Genomic DNA, 24,446 nt, shown 5'->3' on the forward strand with positions numbered 1-24,446 from the left:
TTTTCAGCAGTAATTTCGTACCTTTGTGCAAATCAGTGAGTGACAGTTAAAATAGAAGGAGCAGAGCTGCTGCAAACATCCCGCTCCCCCCTCACAGCAATGTTGCTTACACCTTCATATCGAATCATTTCTGGGGAGATGATGTCAGGCCTTCACAGCTAGGCAGCAGGGAGGGCAGAAGAGGAATATCTCACTGTGCTAATTAAAAATTGAGCCGGGTACGAGTCCTTTGCTCTCATAAACACAGTGGCCCGGTTAAAACATGCACCAGCCAAAAAAATTGGGTGCCCCTGCTTTGCCGGTCACTAACGGGGAGAGATCCAGCTGTAATTTCTGCTGTTAATAGCAGGCACTGAAAAATATCTGGGACAATTTTCCCCATGCGAAGTCAGATTGCACCTCAGTTTGCTGAGATTTTTTAATTATAATCGTGCGTGAGACTGCTCTGTTGATAGGAGTGAGTCATTGCCAGCTCCTACAGTCACCTGAGGATCCCAAAAGAAAAGGTAGGTCCCTGGAGAAATCCAGGCACATCCAATTAGCTCTACCACTGATGGCTGGAAGTTAGGTGGTGTCAGAGCGCTCTCCCCAAGCTGATTGAATTTAAAACTACAGTTACTGACTCATTATGTGGTTTACTCTTGTCAACTACCATATGCAGCGGTTGGCTTTCATCTCTCAATAATAGTTTCAAGTAGTAGGAGTTCTTCTGGCTGCCGTGGAATTAATTGCAAAGCTCCCACGGAGCCAGAAGAACACCGGAGCTATCATTAATATCAGGATGAGATAGATCCAAACCTTTCAGCGTCCGGAAGAAAACGGGATCAGAGAGGGGCCCCACTCCCTTGGCGTTGCGGGCTTGGATTCGGAAGTAGTAGACGGTGTCCAGGCTGAGATCCAGGATCTGGTGGGTGAGCCGGTCACCGCTGATGGACTCCATCACCCAGTCGTCGATGGGAGCATTCTTGTCCAGGGTGTAGAAGAGGATGTAAGCTGAAAAAAAACAGCCTCTTGGTTAGTGCTTCAAGCGACGTGCTTCCTCTGCAACGTCCGTGGAAAATGTAGATTGATTAAAAACTACTATTTTCTCTTTAAAAGCAGCAACAGTGGGTGTCTGATCAAAATAGCTTCAAAGGAGGCTGTGACAATTAATTCGTATTTGTCTATTTTTACTCCAAAACAACAATTACAGCATTCTCTGCAAGAGATACGGGTTGAACAAATATAAAAATAGGTAGCACACACTAAACGGCTCTGTTATGAGCACATTTCTCAAATACAGGTGCACCATTCAGTCTGATAAATGCCATAAACCATACAATGTAAGTCTTTAGGGTTTCAGTGCTGAAATAAAATGAAATGGCTTTAATGATGCACATCAAGTACTGGGTGCTCACGGGAAGCCATGTAATATTTCCTGGCACATCTAGGGGAAGTATTTTTGGGAAAAGAATGAAGAACTCAAACTCAGACTTTGGGCGACTGGGGCATTGCAATTACTGCTTAGGACTGAATAAAACTTAAAATTTTTAGGATTTAGGGAGTAGAAATAGCAGTGTTAGGAAACAACGGAAGTTTGTAGGAAGAACCTTCTTGGCAAATGATATTCTGGAGATAAATATCTTTGTTTTCTTTCTTTTTTCCTTCTTTTCCCCTCTTTTGTCCATGGCACTCTAGTAGCATGCAAAGAGGTACGATCTGATTTTGGTCTTATATATCAGCACCACAGGAGTGAGCTTCTGGAAGGCAGAGAGCCCAGATGAGACTTCTGGACTTCATTTTGTTGCTTGGGATCCAAAGTTACTTAAAAAACGGTGTAAAGTTTATCATCACTACTCCTCTATTTTATTTTTTCTGAAATAAAGATGCTTTTCGAAGCTCTCATCCCACAGCAATGGTTATGCTGGTCAGGGACAAATGGCACCAGGATGGAAACGATAATATTTTGTGTATTTTTTTTTTTCTATTTTTTTTTTCTTTGCTTGTTTACATCATGGGGTATTATTTATAGACTTGTAGTTTGTGGTTACTAAGCAGTTTCACTGATCATGGTATTTGCTTTGATATAATAGCCAAGTTTCTCAAATTAACGCAAAAATATAGCTCAAACATTTCTAGGGATGAAGGCATGGCTGTTAGACATTTCTACTCTCTGCAAGGAGCTGTTTCCTCTGCTTGAAAAGTCTACGAAAAACTTAGGCACAGATGCTGTAAAAAATCTTTATGAGAGTCGTTCTTCAACCAAGCACTACAAGAAAGAAACCTGTGCTTGGACATCGAGGGACCCCAGCTACTCTCAGGTCTGAACACTGCTTTTGATGGAAAAACTCCACAAAAGTTGCTATGACCAAACCATTTCACAATTTAAAAGTCAGGAAAGCTTTTTCTTTATTTATTATCTTTGTCTTTTAGCCAGTGGGGATTCAGGACCGTTAGCACTCGCGTGTTGTCCAGCAGAATCATCAGTTATCCTCTCTAAGGACCGAACTGGGTTAATGTAAACAGAGCCATTTCCTCAAAACATCCTCCCTTCAGACACGGTCACAGCCGATAAACTTTGGATAATGGAGGCTGAAATTATAAGATGATAATAATAATATGGAGGCTGAAATTATACACAGCTACGCGAGTCTAACCTGAGAATCCGTATTGCTTGGCAACGTCCGAAGAGAAATAGATCCTGATTTTATTGGTAATATAAAGTGGGATGCTTCCCTGGTGTAACTCACCCTCCTCTGATGCCAAGGAAGCCCTGCTGAGTTACAACTGGTGAAAATCTGACCCAGTGCTCCTCACATCTAATTGCTCACACAGGGCATCGTGCCGAAGCCTTCTCGCTCTTACGTTTATATTTCTCAGTGCTTCAGGAGTGTGTAGCTGGGTTATTGGTAGTAACACACACTTTCCTCCACGTGAAAATACGTTCTAGAGCTGGTGTAAACCGATTGTTTGTGGTAATGAGGCCATAATGTGCACATTTTTGTAGTTGAACAATATTTCTCCCAATAATTATATGCCTCTGAGATGTCTATTAACAGCCTAAAGTGATCATTTAAATGCAAAATCTCAGATAGAACTCTACTGTATTTTTCACCCTAAATTAACGTTAAAGGCTTCTAATGGATGTCTTAATTAGGCACTAAGGTTATACGCAACATTTTGGAAAATAAAATCTGTCACTGCGAAGCATCCATTAAGTTCAGTTCTTGTCAGTCAATATTAAGTAATTTTTTTTTCCTGATCATCATCGCCTTAAATTGTTATTGTAAAGTGAAATATCTACCAATAAATTCTCCCATTGTGTGCTGAAACAAGCAACCTACCATTAGGTATATTATGTATCACATTATTGCCAAACAAAGTACTTATTATTAGTCATTTCTAATTATCACTGAGCAGCATGTACCACAAAACCTTTGCTGAGAGGGCTGCATTTTTAACTTAAATCACTGTTCTTAGCATTTAAATGAATATTTACATCCTGCAAGTGATCTTGCAGTGTCTCTAACGTTGCCTCGACTCCTAGACCAAGTTGGCTGATAAAAGTAAGAGAAAACAATATCAGATCAGATAGGATTCTGGGAAAAAAACAGATGTTTCTACTAAAAATAGGGGAGTGAAAGCAACATACAATCATAACAGTAAAAGAAAAAGGAGAGTAGAGGGTAATGCAAATGTGTACCAGTAATTTTCCCATTGGCTTCTAATGGTGGCTGCCAGCTGACAATGACGGCTCGGGGCTTCCCTTCCCGTGTAATGACTGTCAAGTCCTTGGGTGCAGAGGTTGGAGCTGAAAAGAATGAAAAAAAAATGAAAGCAATGGAATGAAAATAATGAACACTGAGCAGATGGTCTCACAACGTTTGCATCGGTCGAATTTTTCAAAATCGAGATCCAAAACCAACTAAGAAATACATCCATTGGAAAAAAAAAAATTGCTGTCATTGATAAATTATTAAGCAGGTGACTGATCACCTGTTGTTTGCTGGAAGAGTCTTTCTCACCATGAAGTAGACAAGCCATAGATCTTAGATCTAGATCACAGCTCTTAGAGAGGTCTCTTAAACCGATGCAATGCCCAGCATGATGCAAGCTCCCTCATCACTAAAGAAGACTGCATTATTATTGTCACCATGATTATTATTACTAATATTTATTATTAATATTACAATTTCTATCATTAATACTATTATGTTCTAAGAGGGTTGTGTTGTATTTAAAGGGAATTTGGCTCGCAGACGGGAACACAGGGTCTGCAATTTAAAAACAGAGGACTAGAAGAAACATCTTGGACCACCTTGCTATGCCAGGGAATTTGCAAGAAACAACCTTTTCTGTAAACTAGCCTCATTTGATTTTCAAAGCAAAATTTTCCTTCTCTTTACTTTTGCTATGTTTGTTCTGCAATATTCTCCATATAAATGATTCTATTTCTCCCTAAATGCATCCATCAACCTGTGTGGAAACAACGTCTTTCTCTTAAATACTGTTTTCCTTTCTCTGGTATTAACTTCCTTGACATGCTTTCATGGGCTAATTCTTTCCCTTTTCAGGCTTTTTGTCATTTAGGAGGTTAAACTAGTAAAGCTTGTTCTTAAAGCCTCCTCCCATAGCATAGGTTTTCCATTCTGGTTTTCGCCACGTGAGTCCCTTTGAGTGGCTGAAGCTGAGCTCTGCTTTCAGCAGATTGTGAACAGAAGATATCATGAGAAAAATCAAAGCTTTAGATGTTTCCCTTAGCACTCATTAACACCCCTCGCATCAGCAAGACTTGTGTAGGCAGAGCTGGGGATGGATCTTGGCTCTGAGAGTTGCTTTTGAATTATGGGCATAGCAATTCTCTATAGCCTGTGGTAGTAATCTCTAGTGGATTCTGTATCGATGCTGATATGTACATTCTTTAATATCATTACAGGAAATTCAACATGCGGCATGGGTACAAAATAGGCAATAAAGATCAGCAGTGCAGGATGCCCTTAATTAACAGAGCCGCTCCATCAAGCTCAGATAATTGCATTGCGATCACATGGGAAAATCTAAGGACACATATATTCCCTCTGATTTTCCCTTTGTTAATTAACTGGCGTGTACTGTGGTTTTCATTAAAAAAAAAAAAGAAAACACACACACACACACAAAAACCACACCAAAAACCAAAAGCCAGATCAATATTTACCAGCAGACTTCATTTGGTGGCTGCTGGTAGAAGCTGGTTTATATCGGTACCTAGAGTGTGTTGAAGACCACTACTCAACCTAAGGAAAAAATTGCATTCTGAATGGCCCTCTGATTGCTTAGTTATAACACAGCCATTTAACTCTTGAATCAAGAAGGTCCTGTGTTAGATAGAAGCAGTCTTTGAGCCCTTTTTACTAAAAGGACAAGGTGGGAACTCGTAAACTTGAGACAAAGTCATGAAGAACTTCCTAAATCAAAATTTTAAAGGGGTAAATTTATTATCTAAGAATAACAGAGTGTTCCAAACTTGTTCTCACCTGATCTTAGGTTTCTTTGAAAAGTGGAAACTGTTTTAAATCATAAAAGTCACAGATAATCTTTGTATTATGGGGCAAAATATTAGACACAGGTACTATCATCTGAACTTCTTGCAACGACACCGAGTCACGCAGTGGAATGGCTGCTCTGCTTTGCTACCCATGAAAAAAAAATGAAGAAATGCAGTGAATTTTGTAGGTACACTGAACTTGAACAGGGCTTTTGAAGGCGTATAAATGAAAAAAAATTGAAACCCCTTTCAGGAGCTCCTGCCGTACCTGCTTCATAGGTGGTGGCGTGGGCAGTCATGCTCCAGGTGCTGGACCGCCGCCCTTTGGTGACCATGACAGAGAACTCGTACATGGTGTTAGGCTTCAGGCCGATGACGGTGTGACTCAGGGCTGTCGTATCTGCTGACTGCAAAGAGACGGAGCAAACGACGTCTTTAAAGCAACTCTCATTGCTGGTAGCTAAGCAAAACACAAATTACAATGGATTTTTTTTTTTTTTTTCCAAGCAAAATAGCTCTGTTGCTGCTGCATACCTTAATGGGAGTATTTTTAGGACCATAAATATGATACTAAACTTTCTGCCTATAATTTAAGCAGTTAAATAAATTATTGTGATGCTTTCTCTCTTTCTTTTCCCAGACAAAGCAATTTGCAATGCGTTTTTTTTTTTTTTTCAAATGCAAATTGAAAGCTAACGCAGTGTCCTTCATCTGTGCCCATATGAGGAAAAAAATAGGAACATTTCCACGACTTAAATGTTCATTTCCAGCCTCTTTGATGTGTTCCTTCCGAAAAAGAAAGAAGAAAAAAAAGTTTTTTAATATCTGCTGATTTGTAGTGGAGGCTCCGAAAGCATTTTTACCACTTGAATGAACCTGACTAAGGGTTCCCAGGTACCGTGGGGAACGCGTATTTATAATATATCAAGAGGACCCTTGCATAAAGATTAATTTTTACATTCAGAAAACACACTTTTGTTTGGTTAGATACAGTATTTTCATGCATTAGATTGTATTTGAAAGATATGACTGGCCTGCCTCACTGTGATATGTTCTGAACAACTAAACGTTGATGTCGATGTGAATATTATATTGTTCATTTATACCTGATCGATTTAGCTTTATCCCTCAGCATGCAGTAAGGACCAATTTGAGCCAAACTGCACCGGTATCAAAGGAGACAAGTGAGGAGAATATTATAGGACATACGGTGGCAACTGAAGAAAATCAATTCCCACGTCTTTCAAGCTCCAGAGCCTGGTGTGCAGTCCTCGAGCGTCAACAATTTACAGTACAGTGAGTTACAGGTGCATGCTTTTAGATGTTTATACACCTATGGACCTCAAGTTTACTGATTAAGACAACCTAGGAATGCCTTTGCATCAGAAAACCGCCTTGCTGCTCACATCTGAGCAGCAGCTGATCTTGCTGGCAGACCTCAGCAACGGCATTCTGCTGCTAATCACCAAATGGGATGTTTCCAAAATAAATTGACCTTCGCTAACGATGCTGCGTCGAGTTTCCAGCGTGCTGCAGAATAAAGTACTAATATTTAAGGGGAAAGTGGGAAAAAATTTACTTTGCAGAGACATTGAGGAACGCCCTACGTATGCCTGCATGGCAGGCTGTTTTAGCACATGTGCTCTGCCAGATGTTTTGCATGCTACTTAATAGGAAGACTAATTGCAATACCAGATTTTATCATCGTCATACTCAATTAAAATCCCCAGTCCTTGGAAATCAGCAGTTTTGCAACTTCTTCGGAGGAAGGGCTTAATCCAGCAGAGAATCCCCTTCTATAAGACCTGCTGAAGCAAAGACTGTACTAATACAATCAAAAACTACTTAGCCAAACTACTCAGCTACTTGCCAAAGATGGCAAAATCGAGCTGCTAGACTTTACAAAAATTATTCTTCAGCTAAAAGCTGGATTTCAATAAAGGGAAGAATAATTTCCCCTTCCAGAGAAGATTTTGGAAGAAGCGATTTATGACATAAAATGCTGTTCAGCATCACTGAGGGTAACTAATTCTGATAACTAACACCACAAAAGTGCTCTGACAGTAAACACGACCAGGAAAAAATCACACAGAGAAAACTGTAGGAGTTGAACCCATTGCTGGACAAAATAATCTTTACTGGAACACAGCCATGTTGGGTTCTTTTTTTGGGAAAAGAAAGTTATTTGTCTCCAGCTGAGAGTTTTTCTTTGGATATTTCACTCGGTGCTAACTATTAGCATTTCGGTACTCCTCTGAACTTAATATCATATTGAGATGAAGGCAGTATAACTGGAAAAAGTGCCTCAGCAATTCCATGCTCTGCCTTTTTGGGATGGTTTGTACAAAGTAAAGTTGGCAGGGCAAAGTTACAATTTATAAATTTCAATGGAAAAGGTTAAAACCTTCTTTATATTACATTTGGTACACATTTTTGAAGCGACGGAAGCTTTTAATGGGCAAGTTTGAAAAGAATTGCATATTCAGTACCAACACATCGGCAAATGGGATCTTTTTGTGAGCCTGATCTGAAGCCCTTTGAAAAAAAAAGGAAGGTTTCCCCACTGTTTTCAAAGAACATAATGGGCTTTATCTCGTTTCCTTGAAAAACGTGGCTATTTCTGAGCGAGCAGACCTTCTGCAAGATTTTTTATTGTTTATGCTTGGGGGTGATTGAACTGGAAAAAGGGAGTCAGCCTGGCCCTGAATTTGTCATTTGTTACGACCACATGAGCCCACAAAATGATGGTTATAAGCGGGTCTCATCATTATGCCAGCACCTGAGGTTGCCAGAAGTATGGCAGTAGATGTACCACGATGGCACGGGCAGATCCTTGCAAAGATGGGCAAAGCTTTTACAAAGCTTTGCCTTGCAAAGCTTTAAAAGCCTTGCAAAGATTTAAAAGCTTTGCATAGGCCAGTCCCTGCAGCGAGAAAACAGCTGCCCTGAGTTTTCCCTCAGCCAACAGAAATCCCACTCAGAAAAGGGATTGAAGGTATGAAGGTATGAAGGTATTTTTATATATTTTTTTTACTATCATTCCTACTTTTTCTAAAAGTTATCCGAGAAAGATCTTGAGATTGGAGTCCACGAGTTGTGTATGTACCCTGAACCAACGCAGAGAGCCATCCTTGGGATTTTGGAAAAGCCAGCCGGTATTTGGACAAATAATTCAGGCAATAATTGGAGGAGCCTCAGAGCTGTACAGAACATCACCCGTTCTACAGTCCTAATAAAAACAACTTACGTGTGGTTGCTTTTGGTAGGACACAGCAGTAAAAAATGGGGCATCCACTTGCAGTATGAAAATATATTCGTAGTAAACTCGCTATGGATCAAAATGATCCTCTAAGCAAGAGGAGACAACCATTATAGTAGGGCATGGGAGGAAGGACACGCTTATTATGGGGAAGGTGGATGTTATACGAGGTGCAATATATAAGCTGACAATAGTGTGTGGAAAGGAAAAGCGAGCAAACAGAACAACCTAAAGTCTGTGCTTATTGCTTTCCATTCCCGGTGTCTCTGTTTCTCTTTGCTAAACTGCACCCCTTTTGGTGGTGTTTTCATTAGGACTGGGAAATAAATCCTCGTACAGAAAGTAGCATACCTCTGCTGCTGCCGTATCCGTTCAGACCGAGAAGTTTTCCTGTAAAGAAATCTCCAGTTTTGGTGTTTAGGGATATGGGTGGAATTGCCATACAGGGTGGGAGGTATCGCAATTGGTATTTTTTCATATTCACCGTGCTATCACACCTACGGCTAATTTATACCTGGTCGGTAAAGATTCAAGATCATAACTCTCATCAATTATCACGTAGAATTAATGTATGCTATTTTCATCCACCTAAATCCGCGGGTTTTGAGCAAGCAGTAGTTACTCATGCAAATCTCCTGCTGATTGAAAGGGGAATCTTGGTTGAGGAAAGCTCGTAAAAAAACGATTCCACGGCTCTGCAAATAAAATGCGAACGGATGAAACAGTTCCCGAATTGGTAACGCGCTGAAACTTCACCTTGTATTTAGCATTTGTAGAGTAGCTGGTTCTCCATCGGACCGTGTAGAAGCGGACCTCCGTCGTCTTTTGGTTCTTCGGGACAGAGTTGTCTGCCCAGATGACCCTCACCGCGTCGTGGGTCAGCGCAACAGCCTGCACACCTACTGGTGGGAGCATGGGGGTGGAGATATCTGGGACTGACGTGGGGAAATCATCAAGCAAAGGATAAAAATCAACTTCTAATGGATCGATGGGGTCTGGGTCCATACATCACCAAATGAGCATTCCAAAATAAATGGATAGGTAAGTCAAACGGAAAAAGATAAAATAAAATAAAACGAAACAAAACACAAACAAGCCACCAAGGGGCACACAGCACGATGGGTTAAATGCATGGCATTAATGAGGAGGAGGAACATGAGGGGAACAGAAAGAGAAGCATTAAAGCAAAATGAAAACGCAGCAGCAACGTTTCAGTTTCATTACTCTCACAAAACCAGCGGCAACAGCAATTTTTCACCATTTGTTTAAGTACTTCCACGCACGCTGTGTTTTCTTCACATGAGATTAAGACAACGAGCAGCCTCTTTTTTTCCCACTGATTTACATTTTTCTTAAAAAATTGAATCATGTTACGATACGTTCTTGGAAACACCTCCAAAGCGGAGTGTCGTCTACAAACCTGATTTATACACACGACTTCACCTCACGTGCGTAGGAGTTACCTATGTTTTTCCTCCTTGGCTGCCTCTTTCAGGCTCTTTTGTTGTGTTAGGCTCTGGAAGGGAACGTGGTCTATGTTGGTTCAACGTTTCTTAGGCAAAACGGAACATCCTAATTCCACTGCTGAAGCGAAGAGCTTGGAGTTGTTGGTTTAATACCGCCAGCATAAAAATGTGTGCTTCTAGGTATGGATATGTGAGTTATCTTCAAGTAGATTTCTTCTTCCATGTACCTGTGATTGTGTAGCCTTTGAGGAGCATGAGAGTGAGCATCCTGGGCATGACCTAACAGCGTGGCATGGATTATCATATTCTGGATGATTAAATTAGAGAGGCCGTTGCTTATTTCCTTTCCAAAAGTTCAGCCCTCGGTTTGGCTCTGATGATTCTCCTGCTCCTGGCTTCACCTGGGCTCCGTTTCAGGAGGAAGGAAGAATTCATCTCAGCAATGAGACACGTGAGTACGAGTCTTCTTTGAAAAAGATGCATTTATCCACCCCAGCTGCTGTCTCCATACTCCAGCCATTGAGGACAGACAGCAGCAGCTCAGCACCCTCCCTCCTTGTGCTTATGGCATCGCCCCTTGATGCAAACAAGACTTACCGCTGTAAAAATGCCAACATCTTTCTTCTGGGGCTCCCACAGGAGCTACAGACCACATCTCCTCAGCCTAAACGTGTTCATCCTTGTCCAAGTGCCAGGTTTAAGCACCTGTGGACAACTTCAGGCCTTTCTTTTTCAACTGTATGCTTCATTATTTAACAGCCGTGATTTTTCTAAATATCATTTCAAACGGCAGTGGGTAAAACACAGCTCACAAAAAAAAAGGCTGGATTTTTTTTTTTTCTCCTAAGAATAATGTGCTAATTAATTAATCAAAGTATAAGTGACTCTTAGTATTTCCTCCCTGACAATTGCTACAGTTTGTCTGCTCCATGTGCGTTTCCAGCTCCTGACACCCTTTGATCACTTGTGTTTTATGATTTTGTAATTTATTATTCACAACTTCGGGATGCCACAGCCTTTGGAAGGAAAAACAGAGGAGACAAGGATGTTTAAAATGTATGATAAGCCATTAGTTCAACCTGCTGCTTTTGTAGCTTCTTTCATCAAAAGCTTCTTGATAAGAAGCAGGCACTGAAGGAAATGAAACAATCTGGTGTTGTGTGATCCAAACCCCAAGCCCATGTTCCACGAGGGCAGAAATGGGCAGCTGAACCTTTTTTTTTTTAAATTTATTATTTTTTTTGTCCAGTCTCAGTGAATTGAGCTTCTCTAAGGCTGAAAGCGAACAGTTTCTTTGTCTGACTTGAAGTTTTCCAAAGGAAGTGCCTGTAAATTTTGTAAGGTGAGCAGTTTTTGTTCCCATGTTGTGTTTTTATTTTCATGATGGAAGTTAACGTGACTGGTGCCGAGTTCCTATTTTAGCAAATACTGCACTTCCTTTCTCCGCTCGATACTGAAAACTTAAGGGCTGTTGTAGAGGAGATTATGAAAAGAGGCTGGCTTTAGCAAAATAAATGGTCAGACTCAATCAAAATAATTTGGTTGTTGAAACATGTCATCACTGACCTGAGGAGGAGGGAAATATCTGTAATCCACTGGGGGCTGAAAATAGGTCCCTAAATACTTCCCCCCTTTTCCACCGAAGTTTCATTCGCTTGTATTTACGCACGGACATCTGTCATTTGGAAATTGCAATCTCTGGACGGAAAATAGTTTTTCTCCCTCTCTTTGCAGATTTGATTTGTGAATATTACACGTTACGTAAGTCGGGCAGACCCTGAGGTATGTGCACGCATGCTAAGTGGCCACGCGAACACACGGGGTCTTGGTTCTTGCTTGCACCCTCCTGTGCTTTCCTGCTTTGCTGGAAGCAAAACTTTTTGAGATGCTCTTCCACAAGTCGCCCAGGCTCCCAGGGGTTTTATCTGCCCAGCAGGAGGCTCAGATATGTGCCCAGTGATGAGAAAAGCTCCTCAAAGAGGATCATCGCAGATAACCCAAGCCTGAATTACCTTTTTTACACCTGGATATCCTTGAATTTACAAGAGGTTACGCGCACGCATGAAATCAAACCCCACAGGCCAGATGGGTCGTTTGTAAATGGAGTCAGACAAGGAACGAGAAAACTTAAAAATTAAAGTCTCCGTGGACCCCGAGGCAAACTCACTGGAAAGAAGATGTTACAAGACACATGTTGTTGGCATGCTCAGCAAGAATGACCTCTGTAGATTCCAGACAAGAAGTGAAATTAATAATTTTGAGCCAGAAGCTCCCTGACACTTACTATATCAAAGTCATTTTTATGGTTACCCTCGATTTTATAATGAATCTCTTTTTTTTTTTTTTTTTCTTTTTTTTTTTTTTTCTTGCTGACTTTCCAAGATTTCTTATGGGAATACTTCACAAAACTGCATGCTGGAAGCCGTTTTTCCTTGCAGAGCCACCGAGCAGCCATTTGGGTTCTTTCTTCCTCGCGGCACACCCACGCCAGCGTCAGTGACCGGGTTGCTCTCAGTGACACAGCTCCCCTTCCAGGCAGCTCTGAACACCATGGGTGGGCCACGAGAAAAAAAAAACACCAAATGACGGTGTCAATCCAGAGGAAAAACACTTTTTTTTTTTTTTTCCTCGATTCTGTTCTTTTAATTATTATTATTATTTTTTTTTTCCCTGTGGATAAAACCCACGAGGCAGTCCAGAAGTTGTACAAAACAGTTCTGCTCCTGTAATTTTGTTATTGTCCCAACATCGTAATTGTGAATAGAGCTGCCTAAAAGCACTCTGCTCAGATACTGCTGGGAAATTCCTTCTGTGAGCCTTGTCCTGTCCTGTAAATCAGCATCTTCACCTTTTCTAACCCCTTTGTCTGCTTCTGTAAACGTGCATGATAGGAATGTGCTTGTTTTGCGTTGTTTTTTAACTAATTCATTTTCACTTGAACTACTTTAAGGAGGAAGGAAACAAAAGCAATTCCATCTGGGCTGAATTCAGCACAGCAACCCCTATCTCTCCATTTCCAAAAGCTTTGGGAGTCATGCTTCTCCCAGGCCAAACCGTACCAAAGAGCAAGCACTTGTGAGCATCCCATTAAAAATATAAAGCCAATTTCTGGGAAGGGTAAATTATTCATTCTGTCCGTGTCATTACGATAAAGAAGAAAACGAAGCTGATTTATTCTAGCAGGGATTTGGAGGTCGCAGAGCTCTTTTTTTTTCCCATTGCCTTGCCCCAAATCGTTTTGCCTATTGCGGAATTTGCTGCGGAGGAGATCGAGGGCATTTCCCGACTCACCTGTCATCGACCTGGTGGTGGCACTTTCGTACAGAGGCACTCCTTCGCCGGCGTTGTTAAAGGCCTTCAAGGAGATCACGTAGTGGGAGCTCGGCTCTGCAGGAGAAAACAGATAAGGCAAAACAAAACACACGCTGTTAAAGTCAGGCCTGGCAGGCAGGACGGACGAGCGCTTTCCTGAAAAAGAAGAAAAAAAGACAACAAAGTTAAGCCAACGTCTGTGCAAGAGAAAGATGGGATCCGCAGTGAGTGTGCCGGTCAGAAACAGCTCAGAAATTGCCATTTTACCACTTTTTATCTTACCGGGAACCCCCCAGTCTATGCTGTGGACGGGAGGGGTTTAACACGAGGATCAATTTTGGGGCGTGCTGTGAAATGAGCAGCTCAGGTCCGCGTTGCTTCTGGATACAATTTCCTAAGGAAAACGAGACTATCTATTTTCCTGACTTTTTCCATGCAAATTGCTTCATCCCTCTTTCTATTTTTTTTTCCTAGAGAACTTAATTCTAGCTGTGCAAAAGACAATTACGGAAGATATCAGCCTGAACACATCGGGCTCTCCAACACCTGCCAAACAGGGCACCTGCCTTCACCAAGTCCTCTACTGGAAAAGAAGAAATGTTTGTTACGTGAGGAGGCATTTATTAAAGTGACATTGCAAAAGCCCTGCTGCAGAATTACATATTTCATCTGCATTAACGCCAAACGAGCCCAGCGTGATTAATATTATTACAGCGCACCTGAAATGAGTAAATAATATTTAAGTACTTACTGCATATTGTTACTAATGTCTTTCCCACCCACGTATTTTGTACTTAATTTAATGGCCAGCAGAAACAGTGACATACTCACTTGATATTCAGGCGGCTTCTTTGCTTCTGTCACGAACGAGCTAAACTTTAAAAAATGCCAAACAAATGACGGGTGCATTAATAAATCCTTGCGCTAAGTATCGTATGGGTATGAATTCAGTTCGTATCCCCTGCAATATCATTAGTCACGAGGAAATTATTTTGCATTCACGGAGACGGAGAATATATATTTTCATACGGTTTCCACTCCATATTAGCATCCTGCTTTTAATTTCTGATTTAAGTGGTGCAACTCTCCGGGCTCCACACGAAGATTTATTTATTGTGACATGCCGAGATTATTTATCTGAGCGTTTAATAACGTCACATTCGGTTGTTTCTGCGTAAGAAAAAGCATTTCACGTGGTCAGTCTAGACAGATGTGGTCACTACCAGTCTTCCTTCTGTCCCTGACCCAACTTCTGTGGCTTTTTAGGAGTTTTGAACACTGTCGGGCAGAGTTTCACAAGTGGTTAGTACGGACCATTCACTATCGTATACTTTGGTGAATGTAGGAAAGGACGCCAAAAGATGAAGCTTTAGGATTTGGAGATGTACCAGGTATTTGCCAACAGTTACTACAGCGAGGCAAATTTTGCACCGTAGTTTTTTTTCTAACTACTTGGTAACCTTTATAATAAACGTGCCTCACCACGGTCCTATCCATTTCCTATTTTCATACCAATTTTATGGAAGCCGTCAGCTCTCTGAAGAGTACATATGACAACAGACAATGGAATTAGTCTTATTTTTTGAAGCTTTCTCCAAGTTTGGCACGTTAGGGCTGTTCCTATAGGAATCAAAGAGGCAAGCACCTCTGAAGGACAACGCTAAGACAAGAATTTCAGTAAGATCGGATGAATCAGCCTCTACGGGTTGGTTTACATCTCCACTGATTATGTTGAGAGCACAGACATCTGGACTTCATTTGGCTTAAATTTTAAATAATGAGCCATTAGTCGGAAAAGCGTGTCACCTTGAACATCGATAGTTTAAACGTGAAAAATTGCTCGTGAAACCTGATTCGAGAAATTACTGTCAAAAGCCCCAAAACATGTAACTGTCACATTTAATCAAAATCCGTCGTGAATTCCCGATAATGAAGAAGCCAAAGGAGTGACTTATGGCTAATTTGATGATGAAAGATGTACTCACGCAAATTGACAAACTGGGTGGAAAACTGTGATAAATTCCTGGAAAATTTTAAAATAAAGACCATATAGCACATCCTTCATTACAATTACCTGAACAGCACGATATATAGTCCATCAAACGTTATCAGTGGAACAGACTGACATTTGATATATGTTTATAACTAGGTTGGCTAAGGTTACATCTGCAAAAATGAGCTCAGATTGGGACGAGGATGCAATCTGCAGCTTTCTGTTAAAAAACATGAAAAATTCAGGTGGCTAATTTGAGTTGCTGCTAACTGGAGCAATAAATAATTGCACGAGTCTCTTCTTAGATAAGAGGGAAAAAAAGGCAATTTGCTATGGCACAGGGTTTGAACACAGTATTAGAGTTTGTTGTTTAATCCAATACAACCACAAAAAAAGTGAAAAAGCATTAGTATTATCACATAGAAAGTTGCTTTTTGAACAGCATTATATATTTGTCATACTTACGGGGTCACTCTGATGCTCTCTGGAAAAGTGCCCCTGACTGGAACGGGAGTTCAAATGAGGAAAGGTTTTTAGTATAAACCTACTAACAAGAGCAGCAGCTAATGGAACAGAAAGGCTGCTGGCACTCCTGGCAGCTACAACACCAAAGAAACGATGACAGAGAAGGGCTCTAGAGATGATAATTGCACGAATCTCGGAATAAATTCGCATTTTTTTCTCAACTGGTTCTTATTCATTGCAGTGGGGAATGCAACCGAGTAACAATGCTACTACCATTTGTATTAGCTATTCGGGAGCAGGAGAAGGAGAGAATTATATGCTTTTTTTTTTTTTTTTTTTCCTAGCACATGAAATCTCTTCTTGCCTTTGAAGGAACAGAGCGAAGAATTCAGCTTTAATCAGAGCATCAGGAAAGGATCCATCATGTCAATGTTGGTGCGGAACACGCTCTGCAAATAAAGCTGCGTTGTGCGGTTCACCTTTAAAAAGAAAAAGGCAAAAGAAGTCCAAACTAAGCATGAACAAAATCAATTTCTTCTGATGGATGTTGCTAGTGGAAAGAACATAATCAACGAATAGCAACCTGCTGAAGATACTGCCGTTATTTTCTTCTTAAAGAACAGAAAATTGCGACATCTCTGCATCCATTACACGGGGTCTTTTGACAAATGTTTTCACATGGAATTTAATTTTCTCTTTAAACTATAAATATAAAGTGAATGTTCGATAACCAGATGTGAACTCTTTGCCAGGAAAACACCATGCCATGAACTACGGTGTTGTGAAGAGGGCAGTGCACTTGGCTGCTGTTCCAGATCGGCTCCTTTATCTCTCAAATAAAAATTCATTCTCGGTTCTGCTCATTCCCTATTATAACAATTACCTGACACAAGGGACCGGCAGAGTGCTCTGCAGATTAGTATACTGGGAGAGCTGAAGCTCAGGCAGAGTCTCCTGATCGTCGTGAAGACGCTGCTCATCCCATCACACCACTTAGAGCTGCTGCCTTGCGCTGAACAACAGCTGAAGTCCTTCTAATTTAATGGAGCCGATAAAAGAACAATAAAGGTTACTTAGATGTTCAATAATCTTCTCCCAACACCTTTGTCAGCGTCTTTCGTGATCCATACAGAGAGGGAGGCACAAAGGGAAGTAGCAATTCATTTAGATCTGCTCCCTTTTACTCCGCTTGAGCATCAAGATGAACCCATGAATACAGTAGAATAGCATCCTTATGGTGCCAGAGCTTGCTTAAGAAGAAAACCGCCACCTTCTGCTTTTTTATTTTATTTTTTTTCCTTCCATTACTAAGCTGGTTTCAACTGTAGGCTACAGGAAGCTACCCTTGGGATGGCTGAGCCAGTAGGAAGGGCTCCATCACGAGAAACTTTGGATATCTTGTCCAAACAGATGGGGTCTGACAATACCCTGTAGTACAGGGACATGGAGGGGGTTGTACCAAGAGGAATTCCTATAAGTTATTGGGAAAAAAATATATATATATACATAAGGGTTGTTGAGAAGTGAGGCGGTGGTCTAGGTGAGGTTGAAAGCAGAGTAACTCCTGCAGGAATTGCCCTTCTGAAAGAGAAAAGGTCTTCAAGAGAATTACATCTATGCCCTGCATGTCATGTCACTGCCACTGGTGCTGAGCAACCCTCTAAGGGGCAGTCATTGCAAATTATCTCGAGAAGCAAGCGAAGATCAGCCTAATTTACTCCTGTCTGGGTTTGCAAAAACATCGCGCTCGGTAATCAATAGTACCAGTATCAGCTCCAAGACCTGGTAACACTCGCTTATTGCCAGGAAAAGGTAATCTGTCGATAGGACAAATGTCAAATTGAAGTATAAACTCTGCACACCGGGGCTATTGGATTCCAGGAAACCGAGAGGGAAAAGTGCTGCCAACATCACAGCCAGAGATAGTGCTGTTTTTCTCTAACCTCAACCCAAAAGATATTTGGCCTCTTCTGTGCAGAAACTACCCTCAAGCAATGCATTACACCATCTTCCAAAAAAAGAGAGAGGTGCCTTGAGTCTCATTTTGCAAATATCCTTGGGTTTCTAACGCACCCAATGGCCAGTAGATTAAATCCCATTAAAAGAAACCGTCAGGAAGATGTATTCCACTTCTTGGACAACATACAATTCCCCTTGAGAGCAACGCTTGGGAGCAGATTTTAGCACAAGCTAGGGAAATTACATCCATCCTTTAAAAAAAAAAAAAATCTTTAAATCATCTTAGCAGTCTTTAATGGTATTAATAAATTTAAGTATTCCACTAGAATAGACTCTCATGGTGACGTTCTCCAAAGGACTCTCTTCTATGTCGTCTGCTAAAGCAAAATAGTTTGATTTTATTCCTTCTAGGCACTCTGTAGGACAGCAACAACTTCATTTCAGTGGTGGATGAGGAGCTACCCCTCCGATATTACTTTGAGGACTGTGTCAGGTCATTTGGAAAGGAGTTACCATCAGAAAGGCTAAGATGGATAATAAAGAGCTTGGGTATTGCCTTCAATAAAACAAGAGCCCTGCCAGTGAGTTATCTCCTTTAGCACAACAGAATTGGCCTGGATTTTTGTCTTCTGGTAAACTGAGCAATCCATAAAAATAGAGAAAAACTTTGTTCATTTCAAGTAAATTCACCAAATGCTGTCAAATTCAAGTATGCACTTCCCACGGTGATAGAGAATGGGCCTTGTAACTTCTTTATGAATAGAAAGCACAAAATATAAGTTTTAAAATTTGGCACATTTCCTTTAGTCTTTTGCCTATGAGCTATATGAAGCAGAGGCTCGCAGTATGTTTCTACATTAACCAGACAATTAAACCCTGATCTCATCTTGAACTTGTGGGCACTTCCGTAGCACAAATAATGAAGACCTGTTAATACTCTGACGTGGTTAAAATATCAATTCGAGTTAATCTGGAATTGTCCCCGAGGAGCAGAGTTCTGCCCGTCTGCTTCACAGAGATGAGGGATGAGGGACAGAGGGGGTCCTACACATCTCCATTTCAAACAATTCCCGGTAAATCAGTCCCCAAAGCCAACATGTACCTACCCCAAGCCCTGGTAGAGCTGTGGGAGCTCGCCGTGCCAGGATGACCTGGGGAGCACCGACCTCCACAGCATCCCACCAGCCTTCTGCAGCCCCGCTATTTTGGGGGAGCCTGGGCATTTACAGATTGCTCGGGCTCATTCGGGAAACATTTAACTTCGAAAACACCGGGGAAAGTGTTTAATGGAGCAAGGAGAATTTATAATGAGAATTTGTTAAGTGCTTTTATTTGAAAGCAGTTCAGGAGACGCGCATCAGATCCATATTTACGGTTGTTTTTAAGAAGTCACCTAGTCATACATTATGCCCGCTTCCTGATTTCGCTTGTGAGCGCTGTCCTGTGTGCATTATAACAAAGTGTGCAGGGTTTTTTTCAAAGCAAAGGCTGTAATTTGAGCATGCTTAGAAATAGGTCTTGTCTCCTGTGGAGATGTGAACCTTTACAACCCCCACGGTGCGTTGCAAGCTCAGTGCATTCAGTGTCGGTGCGGATGCTGAACAACAAAAAAAATCCCAATGCGTATCCCAGACATTTGTTATTGACGTTACAAATGCAGGCGGACTCGGGGAAAGTGAAGTAGTGTAGCAGAAAATGAAGTGTAAGACATATGGAGAAATGAATAAAAAATGAACGGCCGTGACTCCAGATGCCTTCTGACACCAGAAGAAATGCCATTAATGCACCAGTCGGGTTAACCAGAGGGTGGGCAAGATTTCTTCAGGCACCCAGACACAAAAAAATAACAATGAAAGTTGCACTGGGAGGAGAGGTTTGTTTCCCTTGCAACAAATGAGTCTTTAGTCCAAGCAAACGTGGATCTATGAATCTGGGTCACTTGGCTGGTTTCTTCTCCTTGGCATCCCCTGATGATACCAGTAATGCTCAAGAAGACAAGGTTCAGCGTTGTATCTGTCCTTGTTCGTGAAAACTGAGATTGTAACAAAGATTTTGGTTTTTGATTTTCTTTTCTGTTGATAAATGAATATGATCAAAACGTTCTTTTTGGCTATTTGTATAATTTCTATTCCAATTTGGCACGAAGAGATGTTCTTAAGCTTTGCGTTCTTTACCATAAGTAGAAATAGAGAGCTTATTCCAGTGTTATTATATACAGAATATTCCATCCCATCTACTGTTAATGGGCCCTAAACATTTTGTCAGGGAAGCCAGTTTAGCTATTTATTATAACTGGAGGATGACGGCGTAAATAAACCAAAATACCTTGAGGAAAGTCAGCCGAAGCAGAGGAGTGGATTCCTACACGGAGATATACGGCTGCAATTCACTTGTGCCCAGAGGATTAACTTGAGGATGCTCTTAAAATCTACACAATTTGTGATTTGGGGGAGTTATGTCAGATCTGCGTGTAATGTAAATAGAGCGCGGATCTCAAAGCGACCCTTTTGCTCGCCAGTAATTTCTGGCAAAGCAAAACAAAGTCAGGGAGGAATGAGAGAAAATTGATGCATGAAGTATTTGGGCAAATGGCAGGATTCCTTAAATGACAGTCGGTTTTGAAAGGCAAGAAAGAAAATGAACAGTCCCCGGAGTCTCAAAGTGCCTTTCCTTGTTAGTGTTGTGTTTTAATGCAAGCTATGAGGGAAACAGTGAGATGCACAAAATTTAACAGATTTTTGTTTGATTTTCACCACTCCATTTTGTATTAAAAAATGCGAAGGGAAGAAAACAACCCCAAACTACATTAAAAAGCTTTTTTGTTCCCTTTCATGTCTTTGTTATAATCTGCAACTGTCATCTGCAAAGATTAAAGAAAATGAAGAACCTTCTTTCTTTCCCTTTCCAATAAACCCAAATGCTTTTTTTTTTTTGTTGCCTTGCCTATGCGTGAGGGTCAAATTTAATCTGATCTGCACTTAAAATGAAGGTGGATTTGACGGAATCCTTAGTATCCCTACCAATATGTTTGTTAAAATAGAAAATTTAGATCTAAGAGCTTTGCTTTCATTTCTTGTACTTTGCGATTGTTGGGTTGCGGGGTTTGGTTTTTTTTGTAGTTTAGATGAATGTGGCAGGCTGAAGGGATTGTGATGGTTTTATTCTCAGCATCCGATGTGACCTAGGCTTGGAGGACAAAGGCATATCAGCATGTCCACCCTTGTCCCTTCGTGCTGCCACCACCATGGGACATGGGGTGACAAGGACATCCCATCATCGGGGAGCTGCTGGGAGCCAGTGTGCTGGCACAGGCTGGGAAACGAGGCCTATGAGAGATAGGAAAGTGCACTATAAAACGACTTCTCTGCGTGAGTTTTTATTAAGTTCATATTATTTATACGGCAGCTCTAATTCTCCAAACTACTAATTAAGCAGAAATTGCTCCCATCCATTAAATTTGCTCTTCGGAGCTTAAAAATTTCAGATGTGCGTAGCTCCGGGCTTTATGGGAGGAGAGGGAGGAACTTTTAAAAAGTCTTTGCTAGACGTGCTGTACATTCTGCACTTTGCTTTCATTGCTGGGCCGGGAGGATCAAAGGTTCAAGTTTAAAAGGGCCCTGAAAATAAGACTTCAAGATGTGCGCGCTCCAGCTTCCCAATCAAACTCTTTCAAGAGGGCGCATATGAATTCCTGCACGCTCGGGGAGATCAATGGCGCTTTTTCTTAGGTCACAGAAAGGCAGCCGTGCTTAAAAACCCTTTATAAAATGATTCTCACATACTGAAGGGGGGAAGGACGGGATGTGCTCTAAGGTAGAAAGTCTAAGTTTCTGGAAAACTTGTGAATTTGCTCCTTTCTCATCATATTTTATCGGAATAGCTGTAAAACAGTCATTTTTATACACTTGTTCTTGGAAAGGTTTAGGGCATTTTACAGATGGACTAATGTTATGGATGCCATATGGATACCCTACTGTTAGTAGTAGGATGCTACTAACTAGAGGATAACTCTCCTGTTTCCATCCAAAGGTTTTTCAAAGCATTTTTACTCTTGGGACATCACGGCGATGGCAGCACAAGCAGAGGCCACCCAGCACAAGGAGGTCCAGGGGTGCTTACTTCTATCCATTATCACTGTCATTTGTTAAAATATTCCACAGTGAGTTATCAAAACATCCCAGAATGATATAATAACGTTGTCAGCCTATCGGAATATGCTATTCTAAAGTTACCGTGCTTTATTTTTTCAATATATTAATTAAAAATAGAGCTTTACGGCCTACTAAAAGGTTTATGTAAATTATTACAGCTGGTGTTTTGTTTCAGATACTCCGGGCTTTATGTTTGCAGAATCGGTAAATGGAAATCTCCTTGGCGTGCCTCTTCCCTTTTCATTTAAGCATTTATTTCATGAGCAAGCTTTAATACAAAGCTCCATGGAGATGAGCCCTGCCAGTTCATTGCTACATGTACCGTCTTCTGAGTTGGATCAGCACAGAAATCGTTACTTCTTCCGTGTAAAAGATCAGAATTGGCACCCGTGACTTCTTCAATATCGTTAAAACACAACCATTAATCAGCCAATAACCTTTCCATTTAAAATCGCAAGCAACAACAACAACAACAACAAAAAAAAAGGAATAAATAAATTAATGGATGAAGTGGTTCTCCAGAAATGCGTCTCCTCGTTAGAATTATTCATTTGAAAGTCAGTCGGGCACTGATTTTTCTGTCACAGAAAAGGTTGAATAAGAGCAGGGGACGCTTGCTGCTGAAATTTATGAGACCAACATCAAATATCTTTCATACGCTGCAGAAAGAAAACACAACAAATCCTTCACTGACAAAGCCGAAGTCTCTGTGTATTCTTCGATTCTTCTGTGCCCGCGGTGAGTGTGTCTCCCAGGCAATCTGACCACTCAGTCATGAGAAAATCACCCTATTTAATTCATTCCAGGGAGAAAGTGTAACCTCTACATACTCGTATTCAAGATGATCATCAGACAGAATAAAGTTCTCAATCACTATTATGAAAGGCTGAGCACTTTTCTTCATGTTTTTCAAGTGATTTATTCAGCAGCTCAAGTGTGCTACTCAGACAACTGCTCTAACAGCCCGGGTGCAGGCTGAGCCGGTTCTTAGAAAAGTTTTGCATGATGGAAGTAATCAATTAAGTACCCCAAATATGATGCAAAGCTGCCACGTGAAGTGTGCGTATCAGTATGATTATCAAGAGGGAAGGAATTAAGAAGCAGGCCACTCTGTAAGCGAGTAGGTCTCCATCCTTCCCTAACGAGGGATCTACTTAAGCAGGTCTCCCGTTGCATCCAAGCCCTGTACTTTCATGCAGAGATTTAAAATGAAAATTGAAATTTGGGATTACGGAGGTGCAGTGAAGTATCTAATAGGATTTCTAAAGGAACTGATATCTGTCTTCCATCCAACAGCTCTGAGCACTAGGCGTAACTAGTACTAAGCGTTCTTTGTCAATCATTAGCAGCAGATTGAAGGTGCAAATATATTTGGCATTTCATAATTAGCTCCAGGATGGATGCATAACCACGCACACCATGGCCAAGTTACAGTTATGGGCGTCTGCAGTTGTCAACGGGGAGAAGAAAGGATGAGAAGACGGAGCTCTTGGGTGGACTGAACCACCCCTGGTGTCATCTTTTCATGCTTGATGGACTAGAGGTGCAACGTGGATGATGTGGCTCACCTGAAGTAGAGTAAAATAAATACTCAGAGTGCAGGACAGAGAGTTTGTCCTTAGTCCTCTTTGATCACAAAGGTCTCAGGAGTGAACGTGGACGTGCCATGGCCACAAGGAAAGCTACCAGCTGACTGCAGAGAAGATGATCGGTCCTTGGCTTAAAGCATGGGCTACGTTTTGTTTCCGATTCTGCCCCAACCTCTCTGTATGATACTAGGAAGTGATTTTGGATTGGAAATAACCACAGAATTTAGCACAATAATTCATACTATAACAAATTACTATATTTCCAGAAATTTCTAGCAATTGTACTGCTAAAAGCAGGTGGCCAACAATGCCCCACGGCTGCACAAACAAGTTAGGGAAGGGGGGAACAAAACCCATACAAATATCAGCATTATATATTGAACGAGCAGGGATTGCTACAGCAACCATATCGCAAATCTAGGGCAGGAAGAGGCAGACAAAGAGGGATCACTAAGGCAGGAATTTCCAGGGCAACCACATTGCAAATGCTGGAAGGGGAATAGGGCCGACGAGGCAGTGCCACGGGGGCTGCTAACTTCAGCTTTCAACATCCGTGTACATCCTACTTGCCAATCTCTCAACTGTAAGATCTTTGGGAAGATATCCAGGTGGTGCTTTTGTGCAGTGCTGAACACTGAGGAAACCAAACCAAACCCCACACAAAGACCATTGCCAGGAAAAAGAGCGGGGATACATGTATGAGCCCATATCGTGGTGCGAGGCGTTTTGCATCCCTGCATGAGTTT

The 24,446-nt window shown here is 41.3% G+C and overlaps 1 protein-coding gene across 1 annotated transcript in view; it reads right to left on the bottom strand.

Annotated features, from left to right (window-relative positions):
* DCC (DCC netrin 1 receptor) overlaps positions 1–24,446 on the bottom strand; it is a gene marked incomplete at both ends in the record, with an annotated part of 357,065 nt that overhangs the window by 38,001 nt on the left and 294,618 nt on the right. Inside the window, 5 exons of the mRNA XM_084304310.1 lie at positions 799–993; positions 3,683–3,790; positions 5,775–5,913; positions 9,522–9,760; positions 13,523–13,618. Coding sequence (XP_084160436.1) covers positions 799–993; positions 3,683–3,790; positions 5,775–5,913; positions 9,522–9,760; positions 13,523–13,618 — 777 coding nt within the window. The remainder of the gene's footprint in view (positions 1–798; positions 994–3,682; positions 3,791–5,774; positions 5,914–9,521; positions 9,761–13,522; positions 13,619–24,446) is intronic.

This window comes from Netta rufina (assembly GCF_964035555.1).
Source record: "Netta rufina genome assembly, chromosome: W".
In the NCBI taxonomy this organism is placed as follows: Eukaryota; Metazoa; Chordata; class Aves; order Anseriformes; family Anatidae; genus Netta; species Netta rufina.